The sequence below is a fragment of the Misgurnus anguillicaudatus genome, chromosome 5, assembly GCF_027580225.2.
Source record: "Misgurnus anguillicaudatus chromosome 5, ASM2758022v2, whole genome shotgun sequence".
Lineage (NCBI taxonomy): Eukaryota > Metazoa > Chordata > Actinopteri > Cypriniformes > Cobitidae > Misgurnus > Misgurnus anguillicaudatus.
Genome location: NC_073341.2, coordinates 34,305,197 through 34,328,647, shown reverse-complemented (window position 1 = coordinate 34,328,647; position 23,451 = coordinate 34,305,197). Strand labels below are relative to the sequence as shown.

The following is a 23,451-nucleotide window of genomic DNA, read 5'->3' as shown; positions in this document are numbered from 1 at the left end:
TTTATTTCGCTTGATATCAGAAATAAACTACTCTAAAAAGACTCTGAAGTTTAATGGAAGTTACGTTTGTTTCACGAAAGACGTATGTTTATGTTATTACTGCTGAAACTTTCTATACATAACCTTAGCATTAAAATTAAAACCAGAAGTATTAAAATCATAAAATCAAAATTATTGTAATAAGCACATCTGCAATATTTCGGTTATTTCTATGTATTGTGCTGCCCTAATTTGGATTAACACACAACAATAATAGTTCCCCAACAAAATTTATAATACTGTCAATTTTGATTACAAAATTGTATGATATGTTAACTTAAAAACCACCCCTATATTCTGTTGGGTTTGCGACTATACCCGGATTTATTAACTGGACCATTCAGAGCATGGCAGTTATTAGCTTTAGTTCACAGCTTTGTGATGAAACCCAACCTGCCCTTTTTATCACGGCCAAACTCAGAATTTTCCTTTTGTGCACTTCAACGATTCCTCTCTCTCGCCTCTGAAAGCGTTGTCTGCCCCAATAGTGTTTCCAATTCTTTCATTATTCAGGCCTGTTTGAGAGATGATAACCTTTACAGAAAAGTATAATTAAAACGCTTTACCCACTGTGTTGATAAAAATATATTTCCACGGGGCGGGGTTGTGATCGGGGGAAACGTTACGAGACCTTTCCAGTGTTTCAAAGGGAAATGGATGCAAATGAGCTTGATTGTTGGAAGGCCAATAAATAGATGTTTAAGTATTCAATTCAAAAGGTAATGAGAAAAGGTTAAGCGTGCCGTCTGTTGTCATGAGAGAGGAAGATGAATCGACTGAGAATTTGATTGAGACCTCATTACGGTTATTATGTACATTGATGGAGGGGTGACGATTAATTTGTCAACGTTTTAGCGCAGGTGAGATGATGTTATCAGAAGATGAAAGAGCAGACGTATCAAATGAGCCATCAGAGTTGAAGCGCACGGACATTTGTATTTTACGGTAAATGGTTACAATGCACCTTGGGGTCATAATAAGATAATGAAGTCACCCCAAAGGACAAAGGCGAATAATGTACAAGTTATGAAACATAAATCGATTATGCCTTAATTTAACTTAATTGAGATGAAAAAAAAACATTTATGTTTTCAATCAGTATTTTCACAATTAAAGGGACACTCCACTTTTTTTTGAAAATATTCTCATTTTCCAGCTCCCCTAGAGTTAAACATTTCATTTTTACTGTTTTGGAATCCATTCAGCCGATTTCTGGGTCATGGCGATACCACTTTTAGCATAGCTTAGCATAATCCATTGAATCTGATTATACCATTAGCTTTATAAAGAGTTTGGATATTTTTCCAATTTAAAACTTGAATTTTTTTAGTTACATCGTGTACTAAGACCGACGGAAAATTAAAAGTTGATATTTTCTAGGCAGATATGGGTAGGAACTATACTCTCATTCTGGCGTAATAATCAAGGACTTTGCTGCCTTAACATGGCTGCAGGAGGCGCAATTATATTACGCAGTGCCTGAAAATAGTCTCCTGCGTATATATCATAATAGTTCCTAGTCATATCGGCCTAGAAAATCGCAACTTTTAATTTTCCGTCGGTCTTAGTACACGATGTAAATACAGAAGAGTCAAGTTTTAAATAGGTAAAATATTGAAACTCTTTGGTTATTTTTTTAGCGTGATGCTGATGGTCTAATCAGATTCAATATATTATGCTAAGCTATGCTAAAAGTGGTAGCGCCAGATCCAGAGATCAGCTAAATGGATTTCAAAACGGTAAAAATCAAATGTTTAACTCAAGGGCAGCTGGAAAATTAGCATATTTTCAAATAAAGTGGAGTGTCCCTTTAACATTGTAAGTATTGTCCACTAATAAGCGCACTAAAATCTACCACAGTGCAAAGGTTGATAAGAATGCTATAAAGCCCTAACCAAGGACTAAGCCTTAACCTAACATTAAGGCTAAACCAAATCCTACAATCTGATTGGCTGATAGAAACGTTGCTCGACAATGATGTTGATCCATACTCGATGAAAATATAATTCACCCACCTCTTTAAACTCTGCAGCTCATCCAGCGTGAAGTCAAAGATGTTGGCCATGTGATGATTGGAGCTCCAGGTGGAAGTGAGGTCATTCTGTTGATGTCACAAACACAGCATATAAACACAAGCGTTAAATTCATTAAACCGCAGTGACTCGTTGTCATTCAGATGATGTCGGCAACCGCAGCTTTGATTTCGACGATCACAACAGTCATGCTTGTTACAGTCGCTCGAACGGTGTCTTTGAAGTCGTTCACACAATTATGAACCACGTTGCCTACAGTGTCGAGAGGCTGGGTCCTTAAAGTCAAACATGTCTGGGGACCAAAACTCTCACATGGATTTGTCAGTTAAATGTTTCAGAGGAACGTAATCCTTTTAAGAAAATGCACAAAGACAGAATGTAAGGCTATGAGTGAGTAAAAGGGAGAGAGAAAGCAAGCAATAAAGATGAGAAACGTGAGGTCTGCATAGCAGCTGTCAGAGGAATAACAGAAAATCACCGCAGGGGCGAGAAGAGATGCAAGGCAGAGATGAAGGAGCACAGGTGAGATCCAAGAGTAAACTTCAAACTAGTCATATTTAAAATGGCTTTAAGTCAACACAGTAGTCAGTACAGACGAAACCCTGTGGAAAAAGAGCTGAAATAAAAAAGCATCTCGCTCGGCGGCGTGAAAGCAAACCGCAAAGGGATGCACAAAGCTTTGGGAGGCACTAGAACACACAGTGAGAGAGGTTTAGATGTGTACTGACAGGTCAAAAAACATCACTGCAGTCTGTCTCTACTTTTATCTATTTCCTGAATGTAATTTAGTATTTATCTATGCCTTAGTGAATGACCATTTTTGACCAAATGTGTATTATCTTATTATATCGTCGCTGTCCGATGAAAACCACGTATGTCCATTTTGCCGATTTTTAGATTTTTTGACGGATTGAATGTCCAGGTTCATTTCCGTATACAGTACACTTCACATATCTAAATGGCCAATGAAAAGTTGTGAAATCATGTCATCTGATTTTCACGTATATCCATTTGGAGTCAAAGCTGTCAATCACGCCGCGTATCTCCCTCCCTGTGGAAGCATCTCGCCGGTCTTGTGAAGTTTCATCGAAGCTCGGCACTGGATAGCCGAATAAACATAGCCTGGTAAGACAATGACTTTCATTCATTGAGGTAAACGTTTCCCCCCTGACGCCAGATGTACGTCTAGGAGTGACAAAATTATGGTAGGACTGTGCAAACAAAGTATCTATCTAGCATTACCATGTCAGTGTATTGATTCATTGTCCCTTCATAGTTTGCAAGAGGCATTTAATAAATTTATAATTAATATTTAATAAACTAAGCGTATTTAATAAACTAAGACATAGGCTATTTAATAAACTGAGCGTATCCATCTGTCAATATGAAACACGACTTGGCCATTCGAATTAATGATCAGAAGAACGCGTATCGACCACGTTACTGTAAAATATGCACGTATGTCCATTTAAACTAAATTTTGGTCAAATGTGGATTATATCATTACACTGGCAAGAATGTGGTTACATATAAAGATGCCGTACCAATATGACAATGCTACATTCAACTGCTTTTGAAATACTGTGTTTTTTTTCACTTCCTGAAAAGTAACCGTTTTGGACATACGTGAGTTTCATCGGGCAGCGACAATATATAATATTATATAAATTGACAATGTAAGTTTTGCTACTTTACTGATTAACTAACTATTAAGTAACAACATGAACTAACATTAAAAACTGTATTGGCATTAACAAAGACCAATAAATGCCAAAAAATGCTATCGTTCATTGGTAGCTAATGTATTTACTAATGCTTCAAGAACAAACCGAGTATTTTTTCCTTAAAGCTGCCATTCACCAGTCTCAAAAACATGGTTCAAAACCCCCGTTTAGGTTATAGGCATGGGCCAGTATAAGATTCTGGCAGTATGATAACCTTTAGCAAAAATATCACGTATAATGTTTTCGTAATGTATATTAAATGTAAACATCAAATCAATCACATGACTCAATGATTTAATGAATTTTGTATAAACACGGCTCATACCTTGGAGACGGTCTCACAGAACATTTTAGTGGTTTTTGAAACCTTGACTGTTTAAAACCTTGGTATACCTTGAAACCGGTATCTGGCCCATGTCTATTAGGTTGTCCTAACTGGTGAGATTGAGTGAAGGTGGGGACTAATTTGCATATTCATAGCTCTGCCTATACCAGTGGTCTCCAACATGGTGCCCGTGGGCAACAGGTTGCTCGCACATGAGTCTGTGAGGTGCCCGCCAAAGCACATTCAATTGATAGTCTCAATTGTAATATTTATTTATTGCATATTTTTTATATTAGCTTGGCTTCTTTTATGTACCAGTATGTTAACATTTTAAGCAATGATAAAATATATCAAAATAAAGTAAAATAAAGTAAAACAAAAACGTTTTGAGCAGATAAATATAAAAAAGTAGTCCTCCAGAATGTTTTATCCATTGTGGTAGCCCTTGCTTAAAAAAAGGTTGGACCCCTGGCCTGTACTTAATGAAGCACTGCTGCAAAGCGTACCCGGGTACACTTAAGTGTACCACACCCTGGTACAGTATGGACCGATCAAACTAGCCAAACGAATTGTACTTTGGGGTCAAACATACTCGGGTACGATAATGTGAGTACACCCTAAAAAACAGTTGAGCGACTAAAGTAACACTGTGCAAAACCATTCAGTATTGTGTTATCCAAGCATTCCCAGTGCAAATCTTACATTAGGAATGGCGTCCTCCAACACCCACTTCGACTTCTTCTTTTTCCGCTTCTCTGCAGGATCTGAATTACTGCATAAAAAATAATCACCACAATTCAGCGAATGGCATCAGAACTAACTTCTCGATCAATTGTCAATCAAAGCATCATTTCACCCCAACAAGCTTATACAAATACAAATGTGAAAAACAACAAAACCCAAGCTCGAAAGGGCATAACTAACCTGCTTCTGCTGGTCACTTTCTTTCGGCCCCTGTGCCCCTCATTGTTTTGGGTCTTCTCTGGGAACAGCTTAGAAGGGGGGTTAGGGGGAACCCTTGTCCTTAATCGGAAAATGCATTTCCTCTTTTTGATCTCCTTCCCACAGAGGAACCTACAAGAAAACAGTCAATCTGTTTTTGAGACCAAGCTATATACATGGAGAAGTAGGTGTTAATATAAAGCCTGAGGGGCGGATCACACAGAACGCATTTATGGCTGTGGCAGGCGCCTTTTTAGTTTTCTACAGGCAGTGAGCGTTATTGCCGTCTGTCGCGCAACACATTTTTGCAGGAAAGCTTCGAGCACCTACAGTTGATAAAGTAAACGTTGTGCGGAAATGCGCCCAACATCATTCGCATTTTCAGAGCAAGCATCCTCTTATTAAAGTTACTGCTAATATGACAGTTAACAGCAAAATAAAAGTTTCAAGAGCAATCACACTTCAATATTTAATTGGCAGGACAGCTGGCAATCAAATGCTCTTTTCTGAAGTCAATTTAAAAAAGGCGCAGCTTGTGCGTGTACACTGCAAAAAAAAAAAAAAAAAAAGATTTTGAAGAAAATAATTCTTAGTATTTTTGACTTGTTTTCAATAAAAGTATCCAAAAATTCTTAAATGAAGATGCTTTTTCTTGATGAGCAAAACAACCCAAGAAAATAAGTCTAGTTTTTAGACCAAAAATATCAAATGTAAGTGATTTTGTGCATAAAACAAGCAAAAAAAATCTGCCAATGGAGTAAGCAAAAATTCTTGAACATTTTTCTTAAAGGCGCTCTAAGCGAATCTGTGTGAGTTTACTTTTGTTGATGTTTGAACTGTTTTCAAACAAACGGAGCGTAGCTAACTCCTCCCCCTACCTTTCGTGCTTTCATGAACGCGCACATCCCCCACCCCCAAATCCTTCTTGTCGTTTATTGGCTGGAACACTTTGTTATCGTTTCTGGTGGTAGGTTTGGCCACTTTGTTTTTATTGCAGTTTGTGGAGCCTAGGCTGTCTACAGAGATCTGGGTTTTTTTACAGTTTGATCAGCGGACAGATAGTGAGGAGACGTTTGCTGTATGTAACAAAAAATGTTTTATGGTCTAAAACGCATGAATTCGCTTAGAGCACATTTAAACACTTAATTCAAGAAAAATTAGCTTACCCCATTGGCAGATTTTTTGCTTGTTTTATGCACAAAATCACTTAAATTTGATATTTTGGTTAGTAAGAAGTCCTTATCTATCTAAAAACATTGGGTCTCATTCACTAAGCATGCTAAACCACACGTAAGCAATAATCACATACGCTATAATCAAATACTAGTCTACCATTATAATGTGTATGATAATGTCGATATATAAAATTTACATGATTATATTATATTTTATAATATTTTCTGTATTATATATTATTATACATGACCTATATTATTATTATTATTATTATTATGTACATTATATATTATAGCCTACTTATTTTTTCTTATTTTAAAGAAGATGCACGTAATGACAAATCTTCATGCTTTCCTTCCTCACTTTTTAAATCTCTATATGTGTCTGCTTAATGCCTAATGTAGCCTAAATGTCATGTAAATGTAATGAGAAGTCCAAACGTCAATCACTTGACCTCCTTTCTGTTTTATTTTAGATACAGATTTGTGTCACTCTGTCATATTAATTAAATGTCATATTTGTTAACGCATCCAATACTTTAATGTTACTCCGGTTGGTGGACAGCACTGGCTTTCTCCAGTGACAGCAAAGCTCCCAAATAAAAAATGCTAAGCAAAACGGAACTTTACCGATAATAAATATCATCATGGATTTCTTTTCGAGTTCCTTCGTTTCGCTGACAAATTTTCTGTGGACCAGCGCTGTGCTGCGGAAAACCCTTATATGGAACTGGTTTGGCCATGTTTTAGGCAAATCACCAACCTCGTGCACGCGCCCGCTCATGTAGAACGTAAGACAAGTATAAAAACAAACTCATGTGCGTACGCACGTGTTGTAAATTAGGCGGAAAGTCTTCGTGAGAAGTTTAAGTGTGCGTATAAATACGAAAAACATACTAAATTATTTGTGAATGAAAACCATTATGAGTCTGAGTCGTTTTAAATAAGCAAGACTCTTAAAACAAAATCATTCAAAATATTCTGTATTATCATGAAAATACCTGAAACAATTTGAAGAACAGCAATATAAATATTCTTATAGACATTTCCTGTAATAGTGTTTGTAATCGTACTTCTTCTGTGGCACAATTAGAGTTTCTGCACGAGAGCGCCCTCTGGCTTTTAAATGTGCCGGGATTTCACCGTAATTCATTAAAATTCATTCAATGAGCAAACACGCATTTGCATGATTAATCGTTACAGCCCTAATGTGTTTGCTGCATCATGTGTACCATGTGCATTATGCTTCATTTCAAAATATATGCCTGCTGCACAAGCGTCGAAAGGGTTTATGATAAACGCTCACGTTCACAAAATACTCACTAGACACTTAACAGTAAACTCTGATTACACATGAGATTAAGGGAGTATCCGGCAAACGTGAGTGTCACTTTTATTATAATCCCCTTCAAAGTGTCTGCAGCAGACACGTATTTTGACATGACTCGTGATGCACACACGTTTACATGACGTGCAAAACCCGTATTTTGACAAGACGAGCCACACACATGACGGGGTAAACACATGTTGTGACGAGCTTCGCATCGTGTGCCCTCGAAAAATAAGTCACTGGCTGCCACTGTGCCAAAACAAACTATACTTCAGGCTTAACCCAATGCTTTACCGACTGAGCAACAGAAACATTATGAACCCTTGGTTATATTGCCTGGAACATCCAATTTTTCATTATCAGACTACACAACTACTTCAGGTTAAAATAAGAGGGAAGAAATTTATCTTACTTGCTTTTATAGTTGTTGAGGGCATCAAGAATGAACTGTGCCCGTTTAGGCGGCGGGGTATTCGAGAGCTGAAGAGGTAGAAACAGGTAAGAGAGTAAAACATAAAGAAACAGATTGTGCAGTAGTTTCTTATGAGACGCCTTAAGCTGTCATGTGTCTTAGAGAACAAATGAAGCCCATGGGCTTTGCTGTAGTTAAACCTTACATACTGTGAACTGTGAGCTATTTAGCAGTGCTGTCGTCTCAGATTAGATACTTCGACAAATGAGGGGTTACAATGACAAAAAAAAGGAACAAATGAAAAAAAAAACACCTCTGTGGCATCGCTTCACTTTTAAATCTTTTCCTAAATGTGTTGGAATAATGGAAAGGTTTGGATATATAACCTTGCCTAGCTGGAAATGGTCCCAGTTGTTGCCGATGAAAGCAAGAATCTCTTCCAGTTCAAAGTATTTCTTCTTACTCTGGACTCCCAGGTTATACAAAGCAAGATGGACCACATCCACCCTGCCAACCAAACAGAAGCAGACTTTAAAAAATGGTACCCAAAACAGTACCAAAGGCTCTGAGACGAATCTAAAGATGTTTTAGACATAAAGCAGAAATGCTTTTAGATCAAAAAATATAACGACTTTATTCTCGAAAAATAAAACGATTTATTCTCGAAAAATATAACGACTTTATTCTCGGAAAAAATATAACGACTTTATTCTCGGAAAAAATATAACGACTTTATTCTCGGAAAAAATATAACGACTTTATTCTCGGAAAAAATATAACGACTTTATTCTCGGAAAAAATATAACGACTTTATTCTCGGAAAAAATATAACGACTTTATTCTCGGAAAAAATATAACGACTTTATTCTCGGAAAAAATATAACGACTTTATTCTCGAAAAATATAACGACTTTATTCTCGAAAAATATAACGACTTTATTCTCGAAAAACATAACGACTTTATTCTCGAAAAATATAACGACTTTATTCTCGAAAAATATAACGACTTTATTCTCGAAAAACATAACGACTTTATTCTCGAAAAACATAACGACTTCATTCTCGTTAAATAACGACTTCATTCTCGTTAAATAACGACTTCATTCTCGTTAAATAACGACTTCATTCTCGTTAAATAACGACTTCATTCTCGTTAAATAACGACTTCATTCTCGTTAAATAACGACTTCATTCTCGTTAAATAACGACTTCATTCTCGTTAAATAACGACTTCATTCTCGTTAAATAACGACTTCATTCTCGTTAAATAACGACTTCATTCTCGTTAAAGCAACACTATGTAGTTTTTTTTACCTTTAAATAATGTCTCTAAAATTATTTCAGTGATAGAACAACTTTTAACTGGACAAATTGTACTGTTGCTGCAACCTGAGCAGCCTCCTAGCTGCTACAAGCACACTCTGAAAGTGGCGGTGGAGGGTGGAGCACACAGCCCCGCCCCTCCCCCTGCCTGCAGAAGAGTGTTTGATACCAGGCACTGTTGCGCTTTTCAACCACATGGGGGAGCTGTAAGTCATTTTTACATGGAAACTACATAGTGTTGCTTTAAATAACGACTTCATTCAGAAGCAGACTTTAAAAAATGTTACCCAAAACAGTACCAAAGGCTCTGAGACGAATCTAAAGATGTTTTAGACATAAAGCAGAAATGCTTTTAGATCAAAGAGCACAGGCATTAAAAGTAACATGTTAAATGTAAAATACAGCCATTCAGTTCGCAAAGCGAGATTCATTTTAACCCTGCAGACTTTATGAGAAGGATAAAGCTTAAATCTAAACCAAGACCGGCTTCACGTCTAAATATACAGCAATCCCCCAAATCCTCTCTACACAAACTCTTTGGTTTAACCGGCTATTTCATTTTGGGACAAACGGCAAGCGTCGACCAATGACCAGACAACTAAAAAGAAATATCCTTTACTGAAATATCTCGGTGCTGGAGAAAAAGCTGGGATCGGCCCGCATCAATCACGGCCGACACTTTGAGTACATAATGTTGACACGGATACGGGAGCAATCATTCACGAGAGGAAGAGAAGAGCTGCCATTTACCATCTGAGAGCCAGTCGCTTGATGCATTCCACTCCTTTATTGCACACGGCACAAATGAACAAGTAAAACCTGAGAGGCAGAAAATAGAGAAGTGATTAAAATGAGACCTTAAAGCTTCACAAAGTGTCCACAGAAAAATCTTATTCAACACCATCATTATGATTTTAATTATGTTTTAAAACTCTCCTAATGTCACCTTCCTTGTGCCCGACTGTATTAGTTACACTAAATATCAATGCCTGGATGTTGTAAATAAAATTTCACATTAATGTAACGTCATCATTAATCTTTCTGAAATACAATATAGTGCAAGAGGTAGCGTTAGATTATACTGTAATTATATTTATATATTGTATAGTCAATACTTACTAGAGATGTGCATGCATGTCATTTTTTCATTTCGATTAATCCATAGGTCTGAAAAACGAGTACTAGATTAACTGGGGACGGGGCATTCAAACGGGCGGGGCGTACGCGCCATGGTGACAATAAAATATTTTTAATAAAAAAAAACTTAATTTTGAAGAAACTATGACAGAACTATCAAGGAGGATTAGGGCCAAGCTAAAATAAAAAACCATCTCGAGATTAAAGTCATTAAAATGCGAAAATAAAGTCATTATTTAACATTCAAATGATCTCCCCCCATATTGCCTTTAATATGAGGGAGATTCCTTAAATTGCCTTTCTGGGCATATCTCCCTTATATTGTTTTATTAATTAGACGGGTATGCTTTGCAGATCTGCTTCTTCACATCATTCCAAACACTTTAATGTAACAAATATTACATTATAATAAAAATATTACGACTTTATTCGCGTCAAATAACGACTTTATTCCCGTCAAATAACGACTTTATTCGCGTCAAATAGCGACTTTATTCGCGTCAAATAGCGACTTTATTCGCGTCAAATAGCGACTTTATTCGCGTCAAATAGCGACTTTATTCGCGTCAAATAGCGACTTTATTCGCGTCAAATAGCGACTTTATTCGCGTCAAATAGCGACTTTATTCGCGTCAAATAGCGACTTTATTCGCGTCAAATAGCGACTTTATTCGCGTCAAATAACGACTTTATTCGCGTCAAATATAACGACTTTATTCGCGTCAAATATAACGACTTTAATCGCGTCAAATATAACGACTTTAATCGCGTCAAATATAACGACTTTAATCGCGTCAAATATAACGACTTTATTCGCGTCAAATATAACGACTTTAATCGCGTCAAATATAACGACTTTAATCGCGTCAAATATAACGACTTTAATCGCGTCAAATATAACGACTTTATTCGCGTCAAATATAACGACTTTAATCGCGTCAAATATAACGACTTTAATCGCGTCAAATATAACGACTTTAATCGCGTCAAATATAACGACTTTAATCGCGTCAAATATAACGACTTTAATCGCGTCAAATATAACGACTTTATTCTCAAAAAATATAACGACTTTATTCCTCAAAAAATATAACGACTTTATTCCTCGAAAAATATAACGACTTTATTCCTTGAAAAATATAACAACTTATTCCTCGAAAAATATAATGACTTTATTCCTTGAAAAATATAACAACTTATTCCTCGAAAAATATAACGACTTTATTCCTCGAAAAATATAACGACTTTTTTTGCGTTAAATAATGACTTTATTCGCGTTAAATAATGACTTTATTTTCGCATTTTAATTACTTTATTTTCACATTTTAATGACTTTATTTTCGCATTTTAATTACTTTATTTTCGCATTATAATTACTTTAATCTCAAGATGTTTTTATTTTTTATTTTAGCTTGGCCCTAATCCTCCTTGGTACAGAACAATGAACACATGTTAGATTTTTAATAAATGTTTTTTAACAAAAACCTCTAACAGAAAAAGCTGCATGATGAATGAAACTAAAGGGTTAAAAAACAAACCGATGCGCTTTCTATATAACGCACTCTACATAATATTAAGCCTTATATAAAACTTAAACTAACTTATATACAGAAGAGAAAGTTTAACTCCCGTTGTGTATGTGCACCATAGCAGTGCGCTTTAAAACACGTCCAGTCAAAGCACAAGCTTCATAACATTATGCAGCTTCTTTGCTATCATTTTAGGGATTAGTTGTGTCGTGTCATCCTCTCATCTGTTCTCAGTCAAGAAGACGTTATGTTCATATGGCTCTCTGGTCACTCTTGACATTGAATGTGTAAATATCAAATAATATGAGGGAACTTGTGACGCTGCTGTACATTTTGCACTTGACTGACTATATTTTTGTCCTAGTGAAGTAAATCCGAAAATTACTGCATCCTTTTAAACCATAGTGCCTCAGTGATGTGAGGTGTGTTCACAGCGTTGCGTCGATTGGGTTGCCACGGCATGAGTGCGCATGGGAAGTGGACTTATCTTTGCTTTTGAATCATGCATGGTACTGAGGCCGATCTGCGCAGCTTACGTCAACGTCAAACATGCACCCAGTCTTTACTACCACAGGCGCTGTAATGCTAACCAGATATCCAAATGCCACCATAACCACAAAAAAATAAATAAACCCACACGATCATCGTTTTCGTGATCGATCATCGATGCCACTTTTGAGTACTCGAGCAATCGATTACTCGTGCCTATCCCTAATACTTACCACATGAATATATTTATAACATACATGTAAAAGAGTTATGATTTTTTATAAACTGAAAAAAAAAATGGTCAAGGTAACACTTTACAGTAAGGCTGTATTAGTAAATGCATTAATTAACATGAAGAATATAGTTTTTCAACATGAACTAAGTTTAATAAATGCTATAGAAGAATTGTTCATTGTTAGTCCATGTAAGCTAATGCATTAACTAATTGTTAACAAATACAACTAAAGTCGTTTTAAAGAAGTCACGTCACTCAGCCACCATATTTGCAACACCTCCAGGTTTTGTTAGGACAAGACCTGATGATTCGGCGCATGCAGTCCCTCACCCAAAGGATTCATGGTTGCAGATTGGCTCTTTTTACTGGGAGGCGGGACCATATCAATGCCAATGACGGATCTTGTTAATATTAAACAACCTTATTGTAAAGTGTTATCAAATTTTCATTAAATTTTTTTTTATTATGCCAAGAATCAAAAATGAGGAAATATAGGATGAGAGAATGGAGGTACATTAATGCAAAAGATATTTGTTTATTTTAAGGTGGTCATGATAATTTGCCGCATACCTATCTCCAAACATCATGGACTCCTGAAGACACTGTGTACACGCCTCATGAAACCACTGCTCACACCGAAAGCACTGCAGCATTTTTAGGTACCACCTAATGAGAAAATCACAAAAGAATAAAAAAGAGCCATTTTCAGACAGAAAACACAAAGACTAAAAAGACCAAAACTACAAACAGAATGAGCATAAACCAGCCGCAAAAAATGTACGATTATCAAGCGGCCTGACATATGAGATCAAATGAAGGAATTGCAAAAATGATTTGTGGTAGTTAGGAATTAAATTATAGCTGTTGAATTTTTAAACCAAAATATTTGTTGTAATAGGCATTTTTGTGGGGGGCTCGGCTGTTTGCCGTATAAAGGAGCCTACTCACTCTCCAGGTCCACCGCAGTAACAGTAGCACTGCTGATGGTTTGTACGATGCAAAGTGTCCCAGTCCAACTCATCTGGATTATACTCCAATACCTGCTTCATGGCTTGCAGTGCTTTAGCAACTGGCCCTTTCTTCAGAGCGCCCCCTTTCTGTCAGCAAGACAAACACGCATTCGAGAACATGGTGAAGCAGAAGACACATTTATACACTAACTGTGAAAAAATGTGTCATGAAAAGGTGTAAGAAAACGTTTATTGACCTGGTTTCACAGACAAGGCTTAGCAAAAACCAGCACTAGGCCTTAGTTAAATTAAAGGGACACTTCACTTTTTTTCCAGCTCTCCTAGAGTAAGATGTTTGATTTTTTACGGTTTTGGAATCCATTAAGCCGAACTCCGGGTCTGGCGGTACCACTTTTATGCTGCATTTACACAAACCGCGGTAGAGGCGTGAAGCGCGAGTGATTTCAATGTTAAGTCAATGTTAAGACGGGGCACGGAGGTCCCGCGGCACGGAAGAGGCGTTCGGCGCGATGCGGAAGACGTGTTTCCGCCTCATTCGCGTGTGAAGCTCACGCGAAAGGCACGAATCGAGCGTTGTGCGCGATACTCGCGAATGGTGCTTTTGTACATTTTGCTGTTCGCGCGAATTTGCTGCTGACGCCCGAGTTGAAAAATTGGAACTTTGGCGGAATTTCGCGCCGCGTTAACCAATCAGGAGCCTGCTTGCTGCTGTGGTGGCAGCCCCGCCCGGAGTCACCCATTCAACCAACGCTTGATATTGTCCGTAAGCAGTCACCCGGAGCTATACGACACAAGTTCTTATTTCTATAGAGACAGGAATAAAAACGACCTCGCTTGGAAAAGTGTCAGTGAGGACATTGGGCAACCTGGTAAGTTGTAATACACACTTCACTTTTGAGTCAAGTGATGTTTATCAACCCGCGCTGTTTATTTTCCCCTATAGTAAGGTTACCAAATACAAACCGGTAATGCTCTCGATAAGTGTTCAAGCGGCAAACTAGGCGCGGTAGACGCGATTTTGACGCCTGAAACGCGGTTGGTGTAAACTCAGCATTAGCATAGCTTAGCATAATCCATTGAATCTGATTAGACCATTCGCATCACGTTCAAAAATAACCAAAGCGTTTAAATATTTTTCCTATTTATAACTTGACTCTTCTGTGGTTACATCGTGTACGAAGACTGATATTACGCACTGCCCGAAAATAGTCCCCTGCCATTGAAAGTTACCAAGGGGACTATTTTCAGGCACTACATAATATCATTGTGCCTCCAGCCGCCATGTTACGGCACCAAAATCCTTGATTATTACGCCAGAATGAGAGTATAGTCCTAACCATATCTGCCTAGGAAATTTTTACTTTTAATTTTCCGTCAGTCTTAGTACACGATGTAACTACAGAAGAGTCAAGTTTTAAATATCGAAACTGTTTGGTTATTTTTTAGCTCACTGCTAATGGTCTAATCAGATTCAATGGATTATGCTAAGCTATGCTAAAAGTGCTAGCGCCAGACCCGGAGATCAGGATTCCAAAACGGTAACATTCAAATGTTTAACTCTAGAGGAGCTGGAAAATGAGCATATTTTCAAATAAAAAAGGAAAAGAGTGTCCCTTTAAGATTTTTAAGTATCCTTTATAAACATGCCTTAGGAAAAGATATATACTGGTGTGTATCTTGAGATGAATCAACGGCACTGGCATATTCAGTTGAGACAGCTCAAACATGTGTCTTAGTCTAGGCTTAATCCTTGTCTGTAAAAACCAGGGGGTATATAATAAAATCATATAATATTTGCCCAGATTACAGCTCTGCACACTTTGGGCATCCCCTCAACCGATGCCATGAGGTGCATCTTTGGACACTTATCAATGACTAAAAACCTGTTGGTTACATTACCTTTACTATATGGTTTCTTTTACCTATTATGATGTCAAATTTTATTTTTATCAACAACACATTTCAAGCACTTCAAGATTCCAGATTGCTTCGTATTCACTTTTTAGACTGATAGTATATAGCTAAGCAAAAACGCTCTATGTGTATCTCTGCAATGTTGACGTGTCCATGTGCCCTGTCAGGATTATAAAACACAGTGATAGAGAAAAGGCACATATAGATTTCAAAGGTCCCGACCGGACAGACTTACCCTCACAGCTAAGGCAAAAATGCACTTCCTGCAGAACCACGGGGACAAATCCGCTGAGCTCTCCACCGGGGGCAAGTGACAGAGCTGATGATAGCCTGAAGATGCAAGCCAAGCGTTTGGAAAGAAGACAAATATTAGCGCAACAACAGATCGACTAAGACCCAATCAGATGTGTAAATATGAACAGCAGAGCTGCCGTCTACACTAATCCTTCAGACTTCAGAAAGAAACTTCTGTGTGTCCCCAATGAGTCATTACTGTAGTGCAGTCTTACTCAAAGCGCAATGAATTATTAAAGAGACGGTTATTATATTACTTATTTTTGGGTGCACTGTTGCTTATTACTCCACTTTCTTATTTACTCATCCCCATGTCATCCAAGATGTTAGTCTTTTTTTCAGTCAAAAATAAATATTTTGTGGAAAACATTCCAGGAGTTTTCTCCATATAATGGACTTCAATTGCACCCAACAGTTTGAAGTACGGATGCTCTGATCAGGATTTTTGCAGCCGATAACGATTACCAATTTGTTGTATTCGTGATCGGCCAATACCAATGCCAATACCGATTCTTCAAGCTGATATGCAAGCTCTTTGATGTAACTGTTAATTTTTTTTTAGATAATGTAATACCACAAATGTTGCCTTTGTTATATTACTTGCAGTAATTAGGTATATTATTGTTTTAATAGAGAATCAAATAAATAAGCACAACAAATATTTTTTCTACAAAGAGAGTATCTCTTTATAAAAGGCTTATGTTTGTTAAAAATAATAAAAATAAAACACTTCACAGTCTTTACTGTATGAATAGTTCTTCAGTAAATAGCAGAGAGTGATTTTATTGAGAGATGAATTAGGATACCGCAGCTTTAAGACGTGCGAGAGATCGCTCTGTTCACGTGCACTGATGACAGGCTGCGGTGTGCACGCGTCAGATGTACGCTGACACGAACAGTTGTGAGGAAAATGAAAGTTTAAACTGTCAAATCTTTAAAACGCATGCAAATAATAAACTTTCAGCATGAGGATGCAATTGTCCGGAATAGATATGTGTTGTATATGCTGTTTGACGGAGATGTGAAGGCACGTCGCACTGTTGACCGGAGCACGTCCCCAAAAAAAATACACATATCTCTATACAGACAAAGAGATGAAATCCAAATCTGCACGTCGCACATGAGCAACAGGTTATAAAAATACTCACACTACGTAAAAATGGTTTCTAATTGCAGCCACATTTAGGAGCCATATGATGACAAAAGTAAACCGAAAGATCGGTTCATGAGATCGGCAAATTTAGCAAGTACCGATAGAGTCATTTAATGCCGTTATCGTCCGATACTGATCTAAGACAATAAGTTGTAGTTAACACATTTCCCTCAAGCCTTTTTAAAGGAGACATTTCATAAGACTTTTTTTAAGATGTCAAATGAATCTTTGGTGTCCCCAGAGTATGTATGTGAAGTTCTAGCTCAAAATATCATACCGATAATTTATTATAACATGTTAAATTTGCCACTTTGTAGGTGTGAATAAAAATGTGCCGTTTTTGGGTGTGTCCTTTCAAATGCAAATGAGCTGATCTCTGCACTAAATGGCAGTGCCGTGGTTGGATAGTGCAGATCAAGGGGCATCACAAGGGGAGCCAAATTTTAATGAGCTATTTTTTCACATGCTTGCAGAGAATGGTTTACCAAAAGTTACTGGGTTGATCTTTTTTTACATTTTTTAGGATGATACCAGCACTGGGTTACCCAATTATAGCACTTAAACATGGAAAAAGTCAGATTTTCATTAAATGTCCCCTTTAAAAAAAAGTTGTCGCCAGCATTTTTTGGTGATTTTTTTACAAAAGTTTCACAAAATGCCTTTCAGGAAATTTTTCTTTTATAAATATATAAACATACAAATATATCAAATGAAAGAACAGACCGTCTAGTTTCAAGCAAACAAACAAAACGGGAAAAAAATGCTGTTTCATCCTATCTTCGTTCTCCTTTTAAAACCTCTTAATTATGTGTAGGTTTCTTAAAAAATACCAAATTTTGAGCATACACAAGTTTCCTATGTTGTTGAATTAGTTGATGCTTCAGTTTTTTTATTAAATTGGGAAAAACCCCACCAAGTGGATAATAGCGGAATTACCATAAAAACTCGTCAGGGAATCGTCATTGGCAGGGAAGTGTTTTCTCCTAATTGGGGAAATAGTTAAAAAGTACACCTTTTTGGCGAAAATGACATTTGCCCTTATGCCTCAGTTGGGATTGTTTAGAGCCTGCATTGAAACTGCAATTTGGACCTTCAAACTGTTGAGGTTTCCACTACAAGGAGAAAAATCCTGGAATATTTCTCTTAAAAATCGCAATTTCTTTTCGACTGAAGAAAGAAAGACAAACATCTTGGATGACATGGGGGTGAGTAAATTATCAGGAAATTTCCTATGAAAGTGAAGTGATCCTTTAAGAGTTTCCAGTCAGTGCATTGCATGAGTCATGGCAGGACACTTTACAATAAGGCTGTATCTGTTAAGATTAGTTTACGTTTTAAGTCAAAATTAATACTTCCTAAATCAATCTGTTTTACTGGAAAATATTCTGTCTTAAGTAATGAGCTGGATACCGGCAGCATCGGGTCAGACGGCCTCAGAAAAAAGACTCACCTATTCCACATTTTCCACAGATAAGAATTTCATTACTGGGAACCAGAGAAATGTCAGAGCACACCGAACATTTGGGGTCTTCCCCAGGGACCCCAGCTGAGCATAAGAGGGAAAGTGTAAAGCTTTAGTTATCATAATATAATGCAAAAACATCATCACGTTTTCACGCTGGCATCCCATGAAACACATTGACTTGTATAATGATGCATACCATGTTGTATATCTTTCCAAAGCACCCAGAACTTGGAGTTGTCTTCAAATGTCACAAAGCAGCTCTGCTTTGAGGTGCTCATCTATAGGGAATGAATTATGCATGATAAGGAGAGAATAATGGCAGGTCATGATATTGTTTTTGCAACACCATTAATTTTTGGTATCTTTGTTTATTTTGTTAAAGGTAAACACCACTGTTTTTCAATATTTTACTATGTTCTTACCACAACTTAGACAAATGAATACATACCTATTTTTTAATGTGTGCACTTTTAATCTTTGTACAGTGCCTCATAAATGTGTTAACATTTAGCTTAGCCCCATTCATTCCTTAGGATCCAAACAGAGATGAATTTAGAAGCCACCAAACACTTCCATGTTTTCCCTATTTAAAGACTGTTACATGAGAAGTTACACGAGTAAGTATGGTGGCACAAAATAAAACTTTTGTTTGGAGCCATAGGAATTAATGGGGCTAGGCTAAATGCTAACACATTCAAAAAACGCTGTACAAAGATTTAAAGTGCACGCATTGAATAAAGATAGGCATGTATTAATTCATTAAGTTGAGGTAAGAACATAGTAAAATATTGAAAAACGGTGGTGTTTTCCTTTAACAGTAACACCATTCCAGATCTATGGCTTTATTCATGGGGAGAATCAATTTATCTACACACAAGGTAATCCCCACAAAAATTGGGGGTTAAAGGAAAATTTGGCATCTCCAATTGACCTGCATGGGGAAAAATGGAGTACCCGTGCTAAACCCACTCTGACACAGGGAGAACATGCAAACTGAGAAAGTCACACCCGACCCAGCCGTGGCCCTTGGACCTTATTTTTTTGTTGATTTCTACTCACTCTTTGAATCTTGCCCAGGTAATAAAGGCCATCAGACCAGCGGCACAGCACATATTGACCCACGGTCAAGTTGGACTCATGGTCCATGAAGGGTTTTTCTCTTCTGGGAAGCAGGCGCTTCGATTCCAGCGCTTCCGATCCCACTGTCAAATAGCCGTCCCGGCACGCCGCTTCTAACATGCTTACTGGAAATGCACCTACACCTGTATACCAGCAGATACATGCAAAATCAGAAAATCACAATGTTTAAAATGTTTGCTTAACCCATTAACGCCCAGATCACAAGAGACATGGGTGTTATCGTGCAGACAATAAAAACTAGTGACTGATCAGTGCCTTAGTGATATATGTATATATATATAAACTCTTAAACAAGCCTGTGCCACGGGTCATGACTGACATACTAAGGGGCATTTCTGAGAAAATGTCATAGCATGAATTATTTGCCACCACATGACTATCGTAATCCAGCCATCAAAAGGTTATCTATTTGCATGCTGGTTGTTTTTAAAACATCTACTCACCCAAAAGATATTTAGACAGATGAAAAAGGGCAGAGCCTTGGGGAACTTTAATAGCCCGCGGTTTTAAATGAGGCAAATCCTTTATATTACGATCATCGGTTATATATTTACCATGAATGCAACAAATTCTTAAGGGTTTTATAAACGCTTTTAAAAGTGGATGCACAGACCAGCTTTAATCTAAATGCACGGTTCATCTAGCATCATTTAAGCTGTAAAATCACTGCATTCAGAAAAATTTGAGGAAATTAATCTAAGGGAAAATGTGCAGATGTCTCATGATATATTCCACTACTGGTGAGGCTTTAAAAATAGGACCATACTCACAGGTAGGTCTGATGGTTATGACAAGCCCACAAAATTCCTGCAGCACCCACCCACAACCACAGCAGTGCACATAAGGGACTGTTGCTTGACTCAGTCAGTATTAAATCTGATGAGTTAAAAAGGGACAGAAACTCAAGACCGTTGACTCATAACCAGGATGTGAACTAAAACTGATCTCGACCACTTTTTTCTTCTGCTGCCATGTTTCTGCTAGTTTTACATGTAACTGTTATTCAGATGAATCGAAACCAAATGGCTGATACCCGTGCATTAAAAAATGATGCAGGCACACAGTTTATGTTGAATATTAAAAGCATGCACGCGTGCTTGTAAACTTTAAAGTATGTTTTAACCGCCCTACACACTTTGAAAGCATTGATTTGGTTTTGTAAATAAAAGCCGACGATTAAGTTAATCTTTGCACGGATCACTCCCCGTCAGGAGACGTGCAACATCATCACTGCATGCTGGAAAAGTTGCGCCTTACCAAAACTTCTCCATGTGACACTGTAATCGGACACAACCCACACTTATATAAAGAAACAATAACGCTGTTTCTGTGTAATACGCATGAAAAAGATCGTTCAATGCACGCGACTGACTGTTAACTTACGCGCTATGATAGTGCAGATTTGAATCAGGTTACAGTTACATTCAAAAACATCTCGCGAGGTGATTACCGCTTTGATTTCTCTCTGGTCCCGCGGATAAAATGCGCCAAAAGTGCTGATGTCCCTCCTCCAAAAGCCCGATATCCCATTCGCGGTGTTAACAGAAGTTTCTGGGGTTTTTAGAAGAGAAGCGGCGAAGAAACGCAGTCAGTGCGCGGCGCCATTTTTTCACCTTTTCCCGCGAATCATTTACGTTTTGCTTATGTAATTAACATAACGCGTTCATCATCATCATCATCATCCACGTACAGGAAGTACAGCAGCAGCACTCGGGCGGGAGGGGCGGACAGAAGCCCCAGACAGTGTCCTATTACAAAATAAAGCCTTTGCATGCTTTATTAGAGAGAGAAGTGTAAGTCAGAAATAAAACATATTATGAGTTATGAATGCGTATGCGGACATATAGATATATGCTAATATAAGGCATTTTGATATTTTATTAACAAGTGGTTGTTTAGTTCGTTTTAAAGAAACAAATATAAGTAATAAGAATATATTGCTATAATTATTTTATTATATTATTTTATAATAAATACATAACTTTAGTGCTGTCTTTAAGGGGCCATATCATGTATTTTTTACCCTGATGTCCAAATGTAATGTTGGTAAAAAATCTGTATATTAGTTTTTTATTTATTTTACTCATATCATTTACTTCCACTCTATTTTGTAGACAGACAGACAGAGACAGACAAATGGTTTCACAGACAAAGCTTAGCTAAAGCCAGGACTAAGCCTTAGGTAAATTACGTTGTTTAAGCAACTTTTTATACAAATGGCGTAGAACTAGATGTTACTGGTGTGTATTTTTAAACAAATCAATGGCACTGGCTTATTTTAAGGTTTGTTAGTGCAAGTTATTTTCAATTGAGACAGCTCAAACGTGTTTTAGTCTAGGACTAGCCTTAAGCCTTGTCTGTGAGACTGGGGATTATGCTTTTTACCCCAATGTCCACTTACCTCAATGTTAGAGAATTATCTCAATATATCAGGGATCTTTAGTTTAATACGTACTTTTTAAATACATTTTCAAATTTGATTCCTAAATAGACAGACTAGATAGAATGCAGTATAAGGTACTGTGATCTATCAACAGTATTTACACTTTTTCTCATTTGCCTTGGAGCATTTCTCAGTTCACAAATTACATTTTCAAAACACTTTGTTCAACCTTCACATCATCACGTCAGCTGTGCACAACATAAAAACAAATTCTCATTGTTTTAGACAAATTGCAAAGGGTTTGGTACATTCAGAAGGTTGATTTACAGCTGTTTTTATGTAATTTCATCAAAATAACATCATACTGGTTTACACCTCAAAACATCTAGGAACTGATAAGCTGATAAATGCAAAGTGGTTTATTTTTTAGTCGTAATCTGATTAATCAACTTTTGTGAATGTGAACTGAATTAATAAATTGCTCTCAATCTTGTTTGAAGATGAATGTGTGATGTGTTAGGTTAACAATGATCAAGCATAGAATAGAATAGAATAGAATAGAATAGAATAGAATAGAATAGAATAGAATAGAATAGAATAGAATAGAATAGAATAGAATTAGGGCTGCACAATTTGGGTAATTTTTCCCATTGCAGTTATTGATGCTAAAATTGCGATGTGCGATTGCAATTATACTAAATGGTAACATGAGTCAACTTGATGGGTTTTAAGGAAAATCCACACACAGTTTAGCTAAAATGTGTATTTGTAAAACTAGAAATGTTTTCGTATTGCCACGTGATTTAGCAACTGCTCAGTGTCAGTAATCCTAAATCCAAAATACCGCCATACAACAGACATAGAGTTTTTAGCTACCAGATCACTGTCAACCTCCTCTGCATCCATCTTCGCTCTGGTATAAGTGACGATGCACACCACACACGTGCGTGCCACACGTGCACTGCCTTTTTTGTTCATTTTTCTTTCTTTTTTTAAACAGCAAGGAAAATCCTCAAACTGTTATCAGAAAGTTTGTGTTAACAAGTCCACACATTTATTTATTTAATATAATTGCAACATTTTGCTGTCATATAATTGCACAGGCTGACATCGCGATTGCGATGCGATTAATTGTGCAGCACTAAATAGAAAAGAATAGAACAGCATAGAATAGAACAGAATAGAATAGAATAGAATAGAATGGGAATAGAATAGATTACAATAGCATAGCATAGCATAGCATAGCATAGCATAGCATAGCATAGAATAGAATAGAATAGAATAGATTAAAATAGAAAAGAATAGTATGGAAATACAATAGAATAGGAATATAATAGATTAAATAGAATATAATTGTATGGTAATAGAACAGATTACAATAGCATAGGATTGCATAGCATAGCATAGCATAGCATAGAATAGAATAGAATAGAATAGA

General features: G+C 37.0%; 1 protein-coding gene across 2 annotated transcripts in view; it reads right to left on the bottom strand.

Annotated features, from left to right (window-relative positions):
• phf19 (PHD finger protein 19) overlaps positions 1-21,336 on the bottom strand; it is a 37,351-nt gene extending 16,015 nt beyond the window's left edge. The window contains exons 1-13 of one of the 2 annotated variants that reach the window (XM_055167780.2): positions 21,014-21,336; positions 19,550-19,752; positions 18,687-18,768; positions 18,476-18,571; positions 15,814-15,908; positions 13,642-13,790; positions 13,264-13,359; positions 10,054-10,122; positions 8,367-8,487; positions 7,981-8,048; positions 5,046-5,195; positions 4,824-4,893; positions 2,055-2,140 (exon numbers count right to left, since the gene is read on the bottom strand). In XM_055167780.2, the coding sequence (XP_055023755.1) occupies positions 2,055-2,140; positions 4,824-4,893; positions 5,046-5,195; positions 7,981-8,048; positions 8,367-8,487; positions 10,054-10,122; positions 13,264-13,359; positions 13,642-13,790; positions 15,814-15,908; positions 18,476-18,571; positions 18,687-18,768; positions 19,550-19,729 (1,262 nt within the window). In that variant the 5' untranslated portion in view covers positions 19,730-19,752; positions 21,014-21,336. The remainder of the gene's footprint in view (positions 1-2,054; positions 2,141-4,823; positions 4,894-5,045; positions 5,196-7,980; positions 8,049-8,366; positions 8,488-10,053; positions 10,123-13,263; positions 13,360-13,641; positions 13,791-15,813; positions 15,909-18,475; positions 18,572-18,686; positions 18,769-19,549; positions 19,753-21,013) is intronic. The other variant, XM_055167779.2, reaches the window with a different exon arrangement.
• Between the last annotated feature and the right edge of the window lie 2,115 nt (positions 21,337-23,451).